Source organism: Lepidochelys kempii, chromosome 11, assembly GCF_965140285.1.
Source record: "Lepidochelys kempii isolate rLepKem1 chromosome 11, rLepKem1.hap1, whole genome shotgun sequence".
Classification (NCBI taxonomy): domain Eukaryota; kingdom Metazoa; phylum Chordata; order Testudines; family Cheloniidae; genus Lepidochelys; species Lepidochelys kempii.
Genome location: NC_136390.1, coordinates 50,455,443 through 50,473,762, shown reverse-complemented (window position 1 = coordinate 50,473,762; position 18,320 = coordinate 50,455,443). Strand labels below are relative to the sequence as shown.

Below are 18,320 nucleotides of genomic sequence, written 5' to 3'. Positions count from 1 at the left end.
ATGACAAGCTGCTTAGTGTTGATAATACTATCAAAGAAAAAAGGCATTTATGAGAGAGCTTATAATGACGACAGCATATCTTTACTGATAAGAATAACTCACAAAAGGTGCCTGGCGTGGAGCGAAATAAGTAACCTCAGCAAACAAAAGAGAAAGCACGACACACACAAGCTCTGAAATATTCCTGTGTGAAGTCTTTCTATGGTGGATGACTGGATCCCTCAGTTTTATTTTCAAAGCTGAGTTAAAGTGTAGTTCTGTTCTGAAAAGTGAGTTGGTAACAATGTCATTGTGGATCCTATATTTATTGTCTCCATGATTTCGGTATTGAGTCTATTAATTTGATAAGCAGAGGATGGTTGTTTATTTTTTTAGAACCATTAGCCCTGAATAGTCAACTCAAGATCTAAAAGTCAAGCTGGGCTCTTTGGGGATGTCTACCCAGAAAAAAAAAGTGCCGTTTTCAACTGTGTTGACCAAGCATTGTCAATATTTCCTGTCTGTTCACATAAACCTGGGTTATACATGCCACAAGCTACAACATGACCTACTAACAGAATTATATAGATGTTATATTAGGCCTCTGACATACCACTCTGATGAAACTGTTAATAAATACAGACTTTTTAAATGGTAGCCACTGTACATGGACCCTATGCCCAAAAGCTCAGCGGTAAGCATTCTTAAAACAATGTTTCTGAGAAATTGGATCAAATTCTGATCTCTAGTGTATCAAACAGAATATTCCTGGGTTGTGGGTATATATACCTCTGGGATGACTTTACAGACTTTCCTTCTGAAACTCTATTGGGCTGGCATATTATATGGATGCCTAATTTATTTTCTTCCTAAAATTAGTCCTCAGGGAAAGATGATTCTTTTGAAATTTCATCAGCCTTCACTAAGGTGTGAATTCTAGGTACACCACCAGAATGTAGGGAACAAAATGCAGCAAAATCAGTGTAGTTCCACAGTGAAGGGAACGGAAGACTATGTATGGAGGCGGATCTGCAACACCAGTAATCAACAGAGCGGTGCTAGGCACATGCCTGTTCCTGTAAGTGTGCCTATACAGATCCACCAGCCAAACTCTCATCCATTTTAGAACTCTTCATTATTGCAAGGAAAATAAAGCTAATTCCAAATCAACTAAAAGAGATGAGAGCTGCCAAGTTTAAAGCAATGAGAAACAGCTCTATTAATTCTCCAGAGACTGGTGGGATGGTTCCAATCTTCTGAATCCCACAGAAAACCCTTTTTCATACAGTTTATTTACTTGGCCTTTGTACAAAAAGGGAGAATTTGGCCTTTTGTGGCTTCAATGGTGCACATTTTCTTGAGTCTCTGCTTGAGGATGTATATTGATACTACAATTCTTAAGAAAATAAATGTGTCCACACCTTGAGACAGTGTAGAACCTGGCACATACAATATGCACATTTGCAGTCCTACAACGTTACAACAGTGGTTCCAGTGTCATTCCCATTGTAAACAAAGGAAAGGCTTTGGGAAGTAAGTAACACAATAATTTGTTTCTGTGGCTTTGATTGGAAAATAGCTAGTTGCTGAGACAGATGATTCTTCTCATTCATTGAGCAGCAAACCTCCTCTTAGGTAGTAATTTTTTCATCCTCATCGTAGGGTTCTATGATTAAATTTACATGCTCGTTCTGCCTTATAATTTGGCTTAATAAGATGGAGACAGTATCATATGGCATAGATGTGGCAATGTGTAGGATGCTAATGTGTTGATGTTAGCTATGTGTCTGGACTTCTTGAGGCTGGGAAGCACAAAAGATTTTCATAGCCTCTTTTCATGCCCCACTGACCTAGATTGATTTGGGCCAGTGACCCAGTTTATTTTAGAGGCTTGAATTTTCATGTGTATTCCGAGAAGAAAGGATCACTAACACTTTGATATGATACCCGCTATCTAAGGATCTCAGCACACATTTCAACCAGTATGAACTGACCCCCACAACACCTGTTTGAGGTAGGTAAATAACTGGACCTGGATGGAAACTGGGAATCCCATTTTGTGGGAAGTTCCAAAATTTCAACAACAAAAAAATTGGTTGCAGAATAGAATCAAAAATGAAACTGAGACATTTCCTATGGCATGGGAATTCCAAAATTGCCTTTTCAAAAGGACTAAATGACAGAGCTGAATGAGGAACTGGAGCTCTCTGGGCTTCTCGGCTGCCCCGTAGCCAGGATGTTTGGAAGCCCTGACTGTGAGGTGGCCCACCTGGCAGAGACCTGGAAATCCCTGGAACCCTGACTCTTCAGCAGCCCCCCTGGCCTGCTGCTTGGACCTGGGAAGCCTAGGAGACCAAGCTGCCTAGGAGCCACAGACCTGTGAGGTCAGGCAAGTTGGCAGCAAACCAGACATATTTGCATCAGAAATCTGCCTGACAAGCACGGTTCCATTTAAAACCTACCTAGTTCCATCAGAATTTTGACAGAATCATTCCTATGGAAGGTGCAGATTTCAGTGAATCAGCATTTTATGATGGAAAAACCTGTAAATATCTTATAGATGAGGAAACTGAGCTACAGACCATTAGCAACAATTTTCAAATGGAAGCGACTAAAATTAGGCACTTAGATCCAGATTTTGTTGCCTAGCTACCTGTTTTAGGAACATAAAATCTGACTGTGTCCTTTACAATCTCTCATGTTCTCATAATAGAAGACATTAATTGTTAAAAGAAAAGGAGTGCTTGTGGCACCTTAGAGACTAACCAATTTATTAGAGCATAAGCTTTCGTGAGCTACAGCTCACTTCATCAGATGCATATCGTGGAAACTGCAGCAGACTTTATATATACACAGAGAATATGAAACAATACCTCCTCCCACCCCACTGTCCTGCTGGTAATAGCTTATCTAAAGTGATCATCAGGTGGGCCATTTCCAGCACAAATCCAGGTTTTCTCACCCTCCACCCCCCCCACACAAATTCACTCTCCTGCTGGTGATAGCCCATCCAAAGTGACAACTCTTTACACAATGTGCATGACAATCAAGTTGGGCTATTTCCTGCACAAATCCAGGTTTTCTCACATCCCCCCCACCCCCATACACACACAAACTCACTCTCCTGCTGGTAATAGCTCATCCAAACTGACCACTCTTCAAGTTTAAATCCAAGTTAAACCAGAACATCTGGGGAGGGGGGTAGGAAAAAACAAGAGGAAACAGGCTACCTTGCATAATGACTTAGCCACTCCCCGTCTCTATTTAAGCCTAAATTAATAGTATCCAATTTGCAAATGAATTCCAATTCAGCAGTTTCTCGCTGGAGTCTGGATTTGAAGTTCTTTTGTTTTAAGATAGCGACCTTCATGTCTGTGATTGCGTGACCAGAGAGATTGAAGTGTTCTCCGACTGGTTTATGAATGTTATAATTCTTGACATCTGATTTGTGTCCATTTATTCTTTTACGTAGAGACTGTCCAGTTTGACCAATGTACATGGCAGAGGGGCATTGCTGGCACATGATGGCATATATCACATTGGTGGATGTGCAGGTGAACGAGCCTCTGATAGTGTGGCTGATGTTATTAGGCCCTGTGATGGTGTCCCCTGAATAGATATGTGGGCACAATTGGCAACGGGCTTTGTTGCAAGGATAAGTTCCTGGGTTAGTGGTTCTGTTGTGTGGTATGTGGTTGTTGGTGAGTATTTGCTTCAGGTTGCGGGGCTGTCTGTAGGCAAGGACTGGCCTGTCTCCCAAGATTTGTGAGAGTGTTGGGTCATCCTTTAGGATAGGTTGTAGATCCTTAATAATGCGTTGGAGGGGTTTTAGTTGGGGGCTGAAGGTGACGGCTAGTGGCGTTCTGTACAGACTAACACGGCTGTTACTCTGAAACCTGTCATTAATTGTTAAAGGGTTCATTTAAAGGCCATGAAGTTATGATAGTAGTAGTAGTGGAAATTAGCCCTCTCCCTGCAATTTATATAGTTCCATTTAAGTGAATAGAGTCTTGGGTAGTGTAAATCAGCATAAATCTGGCCTTTGGGGTTTTTTTTAATTAGGCTATTTTTGAAAATTAAAAAATAAATATCAGAGAATGGGCACAGTTTGGCCAACAGCAATGCAGAGTTTTTACCATCGTGTCTTTAGCCTGACTTGGAGGGACCAGAAGTGCTTGGAGCTGGTCACTGTCTTGGAGGGACTGGAGGGACCAGACCGCATTAGCTTCTTAACTGAGACTGGGTACTCAGATTCCACTTAGTGTCAGTTGTGATGTGATGTCGGTTCTTGTCCCCTTTCTCTCTCGCCTTGTCCCTGGGCCATTGCATGGGAATCCTTGTGGGCAGTCTTAAGAGCGCTCAATGCTTTAATTGGCATAAGGAGAATAACCTACCCCTGACTCTGACTAATTTTGGTGAGGAAAATCTTTCACTACCATATTCTATTTTGTGTTTGTTCTATGGGTAAGTAGAAGGCTTCAGTTTGAAGTGCTGTCAATCTGGCTTTCGATAAAAACACACGCATACACCTCTAAAACTTTTACAACCCTAGGAGGGAAAAAAGGGTGCACAGTATAATGTAAACAGTGAAAGAGCTTCATCCACAGGGGTACTTAACTCGGTCTTCAACTACAGTGCTGTCTTAACATCCCCATACAATCTCAGCAGTACAGTCTAGCTAACAAGAGGTCTACTATAGTTAATATGTCAATATGTTAATACTATCAAGCTATTGCATATTAAAACATAGATTTCAGCTTTTCAACTCAAGTCAATTTACTTTAATCTAAATATTCTAAAGTTGTGTACACCTTAATAATTTTACAGATCTACTTCTTAATAAAGTTAAAAAATAGGAGTGCTTGTGCAGTCCTATGAGTTGCAATGAATAGGTTTATGACTTAGTAGTGTGTGTTATTTAATAGAATGGTGCTGCCCTCTGGAGTACCATTCTGGTTTTGTTTGTTCAAAGGCTGCCTTCTATTTCAGTGCCGGGGTTTCCTACTCATTCTAGCCCATTTCCAGCAGCATTTGTCTGGTGTATGGCGTCATCTTAATTATTTAATAGCATTAACATCTAAGAGATCTAAACAGAAACAACTACAAAGGCTCAACTGTGCCCAATATTTTTTGGGTGGAAGATAAGAGGGGGAGAATGGGAGGAGCCCTCTCCCTACCTCGCACCCTCTGCACGAGGGCTGGTTGCTGTCCATTGGGTGACTTCGGTACTGCTCTCTGCTAGTGCCCTGTGAGTGCTAGTTACCTGGAAGGAGGGTTGGAGAGCAGATTTGAGTTCACCAGGCATTGAACGAAGCACACACTTCACTCTTTCACAGAAACCAGAATTCTTCCTGCAGGTCCCAAGAAGTGCACAGTATAGCAGCTGCTCTTTCACTTTTGCATCAATAGCTGAGGAGAAATTTTGGCTAAGTCCCATTGCAGTGCAGTAAAAAAAAAACCCTCACTTTTTTAAGCTCCAGTCTAGCCCCAAATGTCTACCTTCTCTGAGTGGCAGGTATTTTTTTCACTCAAATGGCAGGAAGTTCTATTTTACCTAGAGCAAAAAAAGGGTTGTTAAATCTAAGGGTCATCTAAAGGGAAGTAGGTAGTTTAAATAGAGTGGGTCAGAAAATGGATTTTCTATTCTGAACAAAAAAGGTACGATTTTAATTTATTTTCCAATTGAGATTAAAAGACACCCCCCCACACACACACCAACATTAAAAAAAATGCAAAACAAAATTCCAAAATGATTTTAATTTTGGGTCAATTGAAATAATTTTTTATTTTGATCATTTTTCTTTCTTTTTACTTTAGTGTGTAATATAAAGTAAATTTCAAAAGAAAAAGTCAAAGGAACACCATTGAAACTTACCATTTAGAAAATAGTGAAACAACCTTTTGTGACATTTTCAGAATAGCTTTTCCAGTTGTGTTCAAAAGAGAATTTCACCAAAATCTGTATAATTTGACAAAAAAAATTGGTTCAATCAAAAAAAAGTTTTGATCGAAAACTGTTTTGATGACAGTTTTTCAACTGTCTAGTTGTAGATGTTTAGTCTGAAACCTGTATGCAGATGATAACACAAGAACTAGGGATCATCCAATGAAATTAGTAGGCAGCAGGTTTAAAACAAACAAAAGGAAGTACTTATTCACACAACCCACAGTCAACCTGTGGAACTCATTGCTAGGGATGTCATGAAGGCCAAAATTATAATGGGGTTCAAAAAAGAACTAGATAAATTCATGGAGGATAGGTCCATCAATAGTTATTAGCCAGGATGATCAGAGATGCAATCCCATGCTCTGAGCGTCCCTAGCTTCTGTTTGCCAGAAGCTAGGAGGGATGACAGCAGATGGATGACTCACTAATTGCCCTGGTCTGTTCATTCCCTCTGAAATATCTTGTACTAGCCACTGTCAGAAGACAGGTGCTGAGCTAGATGAACCATTGGTCTGACCCAGTGTGGCCCTTCTTATGTTCTAAAATTTGAGCTGTTTTGATAGGATATAGAAATCCTTCAGCAATCAGAGTTCCACTCCCAGAACTGGGGTTCCGATACATTATTTTTTATAATCATATATTAAAACTGTACAAAACATCAAGGGCTAAACATTGTGCCATGCCTTTCAAAGAGTGCAAGGGCAAGGGGGCAGAGTAAAGGTAAAATGGTCTTGGGGTCAGATCTGTAATCTGGGCCAGAGTTTAAATCTCTAAACCCCTTAAAGATATACCTAAATTCCCAAACTAACTGCACAACATTGAGTGTCATACGACCTTTCTCCCCACCATCATAGGTGCTGCTTTACCACCTCTCAAGCTACGAAATTCAATCTGTGCTTTGAAGGCGGATGGCGGTGAATGTAAAGCAATATATACAAGGTATTACTTCAACATTCAAACCCGCCAATGTGAGATGTTTGAATACGGTGGATGCCATGGCAATGAGAACAACTTCATAACACTAGAAGAATGCCAGGAGATGTGCGTGGTATCAGGTCAGTATCCTTTCTCCTGTCCTCCTGCACATTCTTTATATTCGTCTGGTGTCTTATATCTAGACTGTGAGCTCTTAGGGGCAGAGACCATCTCTTGTTTATGTTTCCCAGAACCATGGGGCCTCCTGCCTGTCGGGGCTATCTCAATAATAATACTAATCACAATAATACTGTTATAACTGGAGGGGTCACCAGATGCTGCTGCTACATAGTCATCCAAATTCTTTTTTGAGGCGTATGTCTCTAGGTGTGGTGTCCCGGGGTGAGAGTACAGCTCAGCGGACGGACCCAAGCTAGCTTTAATCTAGCTAAACTCTGGTCCGGGAGCAGTGAAGCTGCAGCATTGGTACATGTGGGCTAGCACCAGGAGCAGTTATCCAGGGTTCCAGGTGGGTTCATACAGTGCGCCCTGCCACAATGGCACTGCTCTGGGACCGGAGAGAGCTTGAATAAAGCTAGTTTAAGTAGGCCTAGTCAAGCTGTAATTATACCCCGTGATTACAGTGTAGACGCACTCTAATTAGTAAAAAGAAAAGGAGTACTTGTGGCACCTTAGAGACTAACCAATTTATTTGAGCATAAGCTTTCGTGAGCTACAGCTCACTTCATCGGATGCATACCGTGGAAACTGCAGCAGACTTTATATATACACAGAGAATATGAAACAATACCTCCTCCCACCCCACTGTCCTGCTGGTAATAGCTTATCTAAAGTGATCATCAGGTGGGCCATTTCCAGCACAAATCCAGGTTTTCTCACCCTCCCCCCCCCCACACACAAATTCACTCTCCTGCTGGTGATAGCCCATCCAAAGTGACAACTCTTTACACAATGTGCATGACAATCAAGTTGGGCTATTTCCTGCACAAATCCAGGTTTTCTCACATCCCCCCACCCCCATACACACACAAACTCACTCTCCTGCTGGTAATAGCTCATCCTTGCAGGAAATAGCCCAACTTGATTGTCATGCACATTGTGTAAAGAGTTGTCACTTTGGATGGGCTATCACCAGCAGGAGAGTGAATTTGTGTGGGGGGGGTGGAGGGTGAGAAAACCTGGATTTGTGCTGGAAATGGCCCACCTGATGATCACTTTAGATAAGCTATTACCAGCAGGACAGTGGGGTGGGAGGAGGTATTGTTTCATATTCTCTGTGTATATATAAAGTCTGCTGCAGTTTCCACGGTATGCATCCGATGAAGTGAGCTGTAGCTCACGAAAGCTTATGCTCAAATAAATTGGTTAGTCTCTAAGGTGCCACAAGTACTCCTTTTCTTTTTGCGAATACAGACTAACACGGCTGTTACTCTGAACTCTAATTAGTGTGAGCAAATCTTCTGTCTTGGGAAGACATGGTGTGAAGGTTTTTTATGCAAGGTTCTGGGTAAGGGTAGCTGTGTAAAATCAATTCTTGAGGCAGACGCTGCTGAAGGAAGGGATTGTCTACATGCTGATAAACCCCTCTGTTCCGGGACCGGTGTAAATAAGGTTATTCTTAAAATAACCCAGACTTACATCCCCAGCTTCTCCTACACTGAGAAGACAATCTGCAAGACCTCAGACATTTGCTACAGCTGCTTGGCAAATGGGGCAGAAATAATCATTAATACTGCTCACTAGTAATATCCTTAATCATTGTTTCTCTGTAATGCCTGTAATTGCTCAGTTTTACAGTCCGAATGAGGCTTCATCAGCTAACTGGTAGAAACAAAGTAATAGGGTGCATACCAAGATATACTGTTAAGATGCCAAATGTGCAGTTATGCTGTCATTCTGGATGAAATGTGTGTAGTGTTTACTCTGCTATTGAAATGGGTGGGAAATTGAATGGCTTGATAATTTTTTTGTAAGAACTGAACACCTAAACCTCCTGCTCACTTCCAAAGGGCCTGTAGGTGTGCCACACCTTTAAAAATTACACCTTAAGTTCAACATAATTAGGAAAACTCCTCATACAGCATATTAAAATCTCATATCAATCACAGAAGTCATTTTGATGTGATGGTGGTATATCCCCTATTTCCTTGTTTATCTCTCATAGATGTCAGCAATTTGTGGTTGGGAAGTATCGCTTTGTCTGAACTTGATACTAAACTGAATATTGTGTAAGGAGGATCTACTACAGTTTCATACAAATGATGTATGAATCCATTAAGATTAAAGGATTCATCTAATCCTGTGTCCTTAACAGAAATCGACTTTTAGTCACAAACCCTCTGTTGCCCAATTGCAAAATATGGCATTAAATAGTAATGGGCCCAGGAAACCCACTGACATAAGGGATTAAGTCATTCCTAGGCTGAGAACTGCACAGACCGTTTGAGATAGATTCATAACTAAGCTGTCTTGTCTTTCTGTGAAACAATCTGAGGGCCCTTCTGATAGGTTTCTGTGCAAACGTCAGTAAGTGTCATTTTGTTTGTCCTCACCATGTTCAAAGCATGCCCCTGTAACAGGCCTCCTCATATCTCTGGAAATATGCTGATGTAGTCTAGGCATCAGGCCAGAATTGCAGGATAAAAACTGACCTCCTGGGAATAGTATGTGTCACCTTTATGCTTGGCAAAAAAAATTATCTCATAAAAAAAATACTTAATTCTGGAAAATCATTTAGAAACTAGTTCACAATAAGAATTCAAAAGACCCTTTTCTGCTGTTCTGACCCAGAGATGCTGCAGCTTTAAGAAGACGCAGTTCACAGCATTGTGCTGTGTCTGTGTTACATGCTAGATGCAAAGGGCAATCTGTTTTCTTCTCCATCACCAGTCATGTCTATTAATTCGGAGTCTGTCACTAAGGCCTGACCCAAAGCCCAGTGAAGTCAATGGGAGTCTTTCTCTTGATTTCTGTGGGCCCTAGATGACATCCTAAATGTGTCTGTGTCCATATAAAAGCTGCCAAGAGCTGGGGTGGGCAAACTATAGCCCGGGAGCTGCATCTGGCCCTTCAGATATTTTATTCTGGCCCTCAAGCACCTGCTGGGGAGTAGGGTCCAGGGCTTGCCCCGCTCCGGTGCTCCAGTAGGGGAGTGGGATCAGGGAACCGCGGCTAATGGGAGCTGCAGGAGCAGCGCCTCTGGATGGGGCAGCGAGCGGAGCTGCGGGGCAGTGAGCGGAGCTGCCTGGCCGCGCCTCCGTTTAGGAGCCGGAGGCTGGACATGCCACTGCTTCTGGGAACTGCTTGAGGTAAGTGCCGCTCGGAGCCTGCACCCCGACCCCCTCCCACGCCCCAACCTCCTGCCCCAGATCTGATCCCCCTCCTGCCATCTGAACCCCTCGGTCCCAGCCCAGAGCACCCTTCTGCACCCCAAACCCTCATCCCCAGAGCCCACACCCCCAGCTGGAACCCTTACTCCCCCAGACCCCAACCCTGTGCCCCAGCCCGGAGCCCCTTCCTGCACACTGAACTCCTCATTTCTGAACCCACCACAGAGCCCGCACCCCCAGCCGGAGCCCTCACACCCTCCCACACCCCAACCCCCAATTATGTGAGCATTCATGGCTCGCCATACTATTTCCATACCCAGATGTGGCCCTCAGTCAAAAAAGTTTGCCCACCCTGGCTAAGAGCCATGTCACTAGCCCAATCCCAAACAGCTTCTTAATGTGCCTATTTTCCCTCTAAGTGTAGAATGATGAGAGGGGAGAACAGATAAGAGAGCAGGTGTGCAGGTCACCTCAAGGGCTAAAATGTTTCTTGCTGATACTTAGCACTTACTGTATAGAGTGCTTCTCCTCATAGTTTGCGAACATTAACTAATCCTCCCAGGAACTAGGTACCATAAATAAATATTCTATTACCTCTTTATTACAGGTAGGGAAATAAAGGTAGAGAGTTTAACACTTAGTCACCTCCATAGAATGAATTTGGGTCAAAGCCAGGATTACAGATGAGGGATTGTTGTTTCAAAAGTAACAAGGTATATTGCTTCCTTAATGAATAGTGGGGGTAGGCATAGGATTAAGAACCTGGATTTTATTCCAATGATTTGCTGTGTGACCATGGGGAAGTCATTTAACTGCTCTTTGATTTAGTTTCCCCATCTGTCATATGGTGGTGAGGATTCCTATCTAATGGGGTGTTTGAGGCCTAACTGGTCTGAAGTAGTGGGCTAAATTCAGTAAGCAAGGTCAACTAAAAAGAAGGAACTCTCATGGAAGCCTGAGTTTAAGAATGACATATGTGCTGAAGTATGTTAACAGATATACATATCAATAGTATACCTTGCACCAATTTTGCATTCAGTGGGTGGGCAATATACATGTTGAGGGGGCAGAAATTAACAGACAAGCAACTCACATGAAGATTAAGTTATTTTACCACCCTCCTGTTAATTCCGTTGCCACCTACTGCGTCCTTGGATTCTCCCAGACAGTTGTACTCATTTTGTACACTCACTGAATGCCAAATCAGTGCAACTTACATCATTAACCACTTACACCTTTTTTCTGATCAGTCTGCACCAGTCTATTGTATTATCGAACTTAGTCCTACATTTAGCCCACTAGAACATCCCCTACCCCACTGCAAACTGTCTGATTTCCTATCAGGTCAAATGTTTGAATTTCAAATTTTAGAACCAATGTGGGTTTAATTATAATTTTTTAAAATTATTCTATTTTATGAGGATTCTGCTTTGAAGCTGTCATGTCGCACACTAAGCTACCTCTGATGACATAGAAATTTCACTGCAAAATTTCAACAATGATCTGTGACAATGATAATGACTGTGTCACTACTAACCCTTCCATCAGCAGATCTTTCAGTGTAGCTTTCTGGACAATGGACTAGTTTAAGACTCTGTTTTATTGGCTTCTGCTCAGACTCAGAACTGAGCCTCCAAGGCAGAAATTCCTCTAAAAGTGAAGTTGCAACAGCGGAAAGCAGCCTAAATCTGTTCTAAATCTAGGGGTTTCAGATGAGTAGTTTGCCCTGTATTTACCCTGGTGTCATTGAGATTAAAAACTGAAGTTCAGCCAGCAGCAAGTGTGTGTAAAAATGATGTACCAAAAATAATGATATGCTAATATGTGACAGATGAGATACCCATGATGCTGGAGCCACCGAAGATTCTATAGCAATTAAGGTAGCATTAATCAGCATTTCAGAGTGTGAAAGAACAGGCTGAATAAATTCAGAAAGATGCTTTTCTTGTAGACACTGAAAGCTACATTCAAACAAATGTGATTCTACTGAGCTCAATGAAGCTGTGCCAATCTACCCCAGTTCTAACTGAGCTCAGTAACCCCACTGGAGAATCACTTCTGAATGGGTTGAGGAGGGGTGTACAGTCTTTACATCATCTTTTGAATTTCCTTTTCCTGCAGTGCAGATAGTAGTTGGTATTTTTGCAGCCATGTGCCCAGAATTATTTTTTGTAGAAGTTAATACAGTTTATCAAAGGCCTTTACAAAGTTGTTTTTTTCCTCTATTCCTTTTAAATACAGATTTCTATGGGGTTTTTCCCTACCTATTTGGATGTTCATTAGCCTACAATAATACTGTACAATTCAAATGTTTTTTTTAGCCTTGTTTTTTAAAATAATCATTTTAAGAAACTTCCAGATGTAGGAGGGAGATTGTTGTTGGCAGGAAATCCAGCCAGGACAGGAGTTCAACTCCGGTGAACATGAAACCTGGAATCTCTTGATCCAGTACACAAAGCCAGCATGAGTAATCACATCCAAGTCCATTCCCACTTCTTATCTTTCCTTTCTTGGCTGCTCCAGACTGCCCCGTCAATCTCTTTAGCTATTTGTCCTACATAGAATTAAATCTTATGGGTTCACTGTGGAATATTTATGGAGTTCTTTTTTTAATTTGCTAAAAGTCTGATTCAGGAAAGCACTAAAGCATAGGCTTAAAGTCAATGGAATGACTTTGCTGCCTAAAGTCAAACACACGCGTAAGTGCTTAGATACATCAAAACCTAAGTGAAGATTATGTGAAAGATTTTGTGCTCCACAAAGCAGATGAGTCCCTGGCCCCCATAAATGCATATTGGTTATCATCATATATTTCTGTAACAAACGTGTCTTTGAATCACAAATAACTAATACTATTTTTCATTACAACTTATGTAATATTAATGTAAATTTTAAAAAGAAAAATATAAATTAGTCAAAGTGTATCATTCCTATTTGGCATAGATCTTGTATATTTAACTACCATTGGGATTTCTAGACCAAAATTCCTCCTTTAGGGTCATATTCATAAATTTGTGTCAGGAGTTTAATTTAATTTATCCTGTAAGCAACCAATCCAGAAATTATTTTCAATATTTATTAAGCTTTCATAAAAGAAACCCATACAAACTCAGTTATAATTGGAGCCATTGAAAATCAAAAGCCATGTAAGTATTTATCCTAAAAAAAAATCTTTATTCTCCACCAAAATTATCCAAAGGGAAAAACATTTGTTTAAAGGAGTCTTTATCAGTTGTACAATGGCATACAACTTTTTGATTAGAAAAATATGTTTGTAGTCATGGGGATTTGTGCTACTCAAGAACACAAAGCACATATATCAGAATAGCAAACAAAACTCCTTTCTTGATTTGTTTTTGATGCTAAAAAGGTCATGATTTTGGAATGTGAGGATTAGCCTCATGTTTTCTCTCCACCAGACTGACACTTGGCACATTTCCGTTGTCATCAGGACTTGGGAATCAGCTGGAACACCAAAGCATTTTCTCTCTCCTCTTCTGATACCAGGTCCAGGGTAGGGAAGTCTCTTGCATGTACCTCATGCCAACATGTAACCCTCTGGTCACTTGGAATGGTCCAGCATGATAGAGGAGATACGAGTAAGGAAAGAAAGGTTGATACATAATGAATCAAGGGTGAAGATTTTACAGGAGTCATGTGCATGTGTAATCAGTAAGGTTCCATGGGAGGAACTCGATCTCACCACATGGTTCTTTTCTCCTCAATCTAATGCAGTTGGGTTGTTAGAGACAGTCTGAGGCAGGAAGAAGAGGGCAGCTCCCTAAACTCCAAAGGCAAAAGGTGTTGGGGCAAATCCTGGTAAAGCTTTTAAAGGTGGTATAAAACTAATCTTTGCTGTCTTCTGATCCAATCCCCCCATGCCAGAATCTCAGCTGGGGTAAATGGGCATAGTTTCATAGACTGAAATGGAATCAGTTGAGAATCTGACCCACTGTGTATAGGTCTGGCCTCAGGCCTATTTAAGATACCTAGTAGGTAACCTAACAGCAGCTCTGTGGCAGATGCTAATGGACCAACGGGGCTGAATTTGCAGACAGGGATGGGCACAATATAGGAGCATCTGTTGTGCCTTCTCTACACCAGTAACTAGGAAGGTGACAGGTAGTATAGGGGCCAGATACAATGGCTTTATGGCCAAAATTCACCTTCAGTGCCAGTTAACCATAAACCCAGGTTAACGGGCTAGTTAATCTAGTTTCTCCAGCATGATTCAGTAGAACTGGATCTTATTGTTGAATCTGGTGCTCCAACTATAATATCTCAGCATTATTTTAACTGCTTAAATACATCTTAATGTTGCCAGTGTTTCAACACAGATATATCTATGCTGCAAACAAATGTTTGTTGTTAATATTTTAAATTTAGGGATTAAAGAAAATTCGCAAAATGAGAAATGCTTGTTTAAAAGAGAAATGTATCAGAAATAAACAAACACCTAAGAGATACCCATGAAATGTCCACTGCCACAGCACTTCAGCAATAATGGGATGTGCATGCATCTTCCATGGACCTCTCACATAAACCCCAGAAATGAAAGATGCTTTGGAGCAAGCACTGAACAAAGGCCTGACATGACATAAGTAATTAAGCAGATGAGGGAGGCCTTATTTCTTAGAAGATAGGATTAGGGAGGTAAATTAATTATTAGGCTGAAAATGGAAGGTTTGTGCTAAATATAAGTAAATAGGTCAGTAGGCTAAGAATACAAAATTTCTGAGCCAGCTAAGATAAGAGGGAGAACAGCCAGGGAGTCATTTACTACTAACAAAATAAGAAGCGGGGGTGTGGGGAGCTTGGCTGCCGCTGGGTGCGGAGCCTGCAGCAGGAGCCATCAGGACCAAGCTTCTGTCTCCACAGCTGCCCAGCCCTGGGGGCCCCTGTCGTTGGGGGACCCCATGCCAGGGCACCCTGTGTTTTACTCTAAATCCACCTCTGCAACAGAGAGATAAAGAAAGGGAAATACAAACTTGGCAGAGGAGTAAATTACTTTTAAAGGCAATTTTCATGTTTGTTCAATTTGTACTGATTATGAGTAGAATTACACACAGGTCCTAATTCTCAGTTCAGTGTCCTATATATCCATCTTAGAAAAGCTGTCTCATTTTTCTTGTATTGGAAAATACCTACGGTGGATGATTCTGTGCCTGATTGCAGAGCAAAGCTACTCAGAAATGTTGTTAGCTTACACAGGAGAAATTAACTCAGCAGTATATTTGGGTAATATGGTAGAACCAATAGCAAGAGAAACTATTGAACTGGCTGTTAATGAAATAAGTCCAGAGCTGTACAGTCACAATAAATCTTTCCTGTTTTGTGCCAGAAGAGTAGAGATCACATGCCAAAAACTGAAGATTCCGCCAGAACAGAGGCTCAGCTTAAATTTATTTCCCAAATTTAAAAATTTAGTAAGAGAACCAAAAAAGAGCCACCATTGTTAAACAAAGTAAAAGAAGCAGTGAGATGCAAAAAGGCATCCTTTTAAAAAATGGAAGTTAAATCCTAGCGAGGAAAATAGAAAGGAGCATAAACACTGGCAAATGAAGTATAAAAATACAATTAGGAAATCCCAAAAAGAATTTGAGGAACAGTTAGCCAAAGACTCAAAAAGTAATAGCAATTTTTTTTAAGTACATCAGAAGCAGGAAGCCTGCTAAACAACCAGTGGAGCCACTGGACAATCAAGGTACTAAAGGAGCACTCAAGGACCATAAGGCCATTGTGGAGAAACTAAATGAATTCTTTGCATCGGTCTTCATGGCTGACAATGTGAGGGAGATTCCAAAACCTGAGCTGTTCTTTTTTTGGTGACAGATCTGAGGAACTGACCCAGATTGAGGTATCATTAGAGGAGGTTTTGGAGCAAATTGATAAATTAAACAGCAATAAGTGACCAGGACCAGATGGTATTCAGCCGAGAGTTCTGAAGGAACTCAAATGTGAAATTGCAGAACTACTAACTGTAGTCTGTAACCTATCATTTAAATCAGCTTCTGTACCAGATGACTGGAGGATAGCTAATGTGAAGCCAATTTTTAAAAAGGGCTCCAGAGGTGATCCCGGCAATTACAGGCCTGTAAGCCTGACTTCAGTATTAGGCAAACTGCTTGAAACTATAATAAAGAACAATATTGTCTGACATATAGATGAACATAATTTATTGAGGAAGAGTCAACATGGTTTTAGTAAAGGGAAATCATGACTCCCGGTCTACTAGAATTCTTTGCAGGGGTCAACAAAGGGGATGCAGTGGATATAGTGTACTTAGATTTTCAGAAGGCCTTTGACAAGGTCCCTCACCAAAGGCTCTTAAGCAAAGTAAGCGGTCATGGGATAAGAGGAAAGGTTCTCTCATGGATTGGTAACTGGTTAAAAGATAGGAAACAGAGGGTAGGAATAAATGGTCAGTTTTCAGAGTGGAGAGAGGTAAATAGTGGTGTCCCTCAGGGGTCTGTTCTGGGACCAGTCATATTCAACATATTCATAAATGATCTGGAAAAAGGGGTAAACAGTGAGGTGGCAAAGTTGCAGATGATACAAAATTACTAAAGATAGTTAAGACCCAGGCATACCTCGAAGAGTTACAAAAGGATCTCTCAAAACCGGGTAACTGGGCAACAAAATGGAAGATGAAATTTAATGTTGATAAATGCAAAGTAATGCACATTGGGAAGCATAATCCCAACTACACATATAAAATGATGGGGTCTAAATTAGCTGTTCACACTCAAGAAAGAGCTCTTGCAGTCATTGTGGATAGTTCTCTGAAAACATCCACTCCATGTGCAGCAGCAGTCCAAAAAGCAAACAGAATACTAGGAATAATTAAGAAAGGGATAGATAATAGGACAGAAAATATCATGTTGCCTCTATATAAATCCATGGTACGCCCACATCTTGAATACTGTGTGCAGATGTGGTCGCCCAATCTCAAAAAAGATATATTGGAATTGAGAAAGGTTCAGAAAAGGGCAACAAAAATTATTAGGTGTATAGAACAGCTGCCATATGAGTTGAGATTAATAAGACTGGGTCTTTTCAGCTTGGAAAAGAGACGGCTAAGGGGAAATATGATTGAGATCTATAAAATCATGACTGGAGTAGAGAAAGTAGATAAGGAAGTGTTGTTTATTACTTCTCATAACACAAGAACTAGGGGTCACCAAATGAAATTAATAGGCAGCAGGTTTAAAACAAATAAAAGGAAGTATTTCTTCACACAATGCACAGTCAACCTGTGAAACTCCTTACCAGAGGATGTTGTGAAGGCAAGACCATAACAGGGTTAAAAAAAAAAGAACTAGATTAATTGATGGAGGATAGGTCCATCAATGGCTATGAGCCAGATGGGCAGGAATGTTTGCCAGAAGCTGGGAATGAGTGACAGGAGATGGATCACTTGATGATTACCTGTTCTGTTCATTCCTTCTGGGGCCCCTGGCACTGGTCACGGTCAGAAGACAGGATAATGGGCTAGATGGACCTTTGGTCTGACCCAGTAGGGCCATTCTTATGTTCTGGCATGAAACTTGCAATCAATGTGGGGAAGTAGACTGTAGTGAAACAGTCTGATGTTACCATCCAGAAAATAGAAAGGTTGTGGGGTTATACATAAGTGTAGAGGGGGTTTGGCCGGGGCTTGCCCCTTTCCAGGGCGGTGGGAAACCATACCGCCTCACTACTTTCTTCCAGTTGCTGATGGGGAATTAGCCTGTCCATGGTAGTCTCTCGCCGCAGCAGCAATAGAGGCAAACACAGACAGTCATTCGCACCCCGTCCGTGGTCATCGGGCAATAGCGAGTCAAGGAGCTAAGCAACAGTTTATGTAATTAGCAGGCTGAGGCCCGGGGTCAGGGCAGGGCAAACAAGAATCAATGGTTCAGGCCCTCAGGCAGGTGCTGAGCCCAGACAGGTAAACAACAAGCCCAGGCTCTTGGCTCTGAAGGGCCTGGGAGAGGGGGAGACTTACACCCACAAGCTGGGTGGCAGGGGGGGCTGCAGGCCCACCCACTCCCCTGCATCCCAGACTGGGGTCCTAGTAGCGGCAGATGGCCTGCTGCTGAGTCAGTGGGGATCCTGGCCGCAACACACTGACATAGGCACTGGTGGTG

General features: G+C 41.6%; 1 protein-coding gene across 7 annotated transcripts in view; it reads left to right on the top strand.

Moving 5' to 3' along the window:
• The window catches only part of TFPI (tissue factor pathway inhibitor), a 112,736-nt gene that overhangs the window by 73,374 nt on the left and 21,042 nt on the right, over positions 1-18,320 (top strand). For all 7 annotated transcript variants that reach the window (XM_073306125.2, XM_073306128.2, XM_073306122.2 and 4 more), the window contains one exon: positions 6,781-6,981. In XM_073306125.2, coding sequence (XP_073162226.1) covers positions 6,781-6,981 — 201 coding nt within the window. The remainder of the gene's footprint in view (positions 1-6,780; positions 6,982-18,320) is intronic.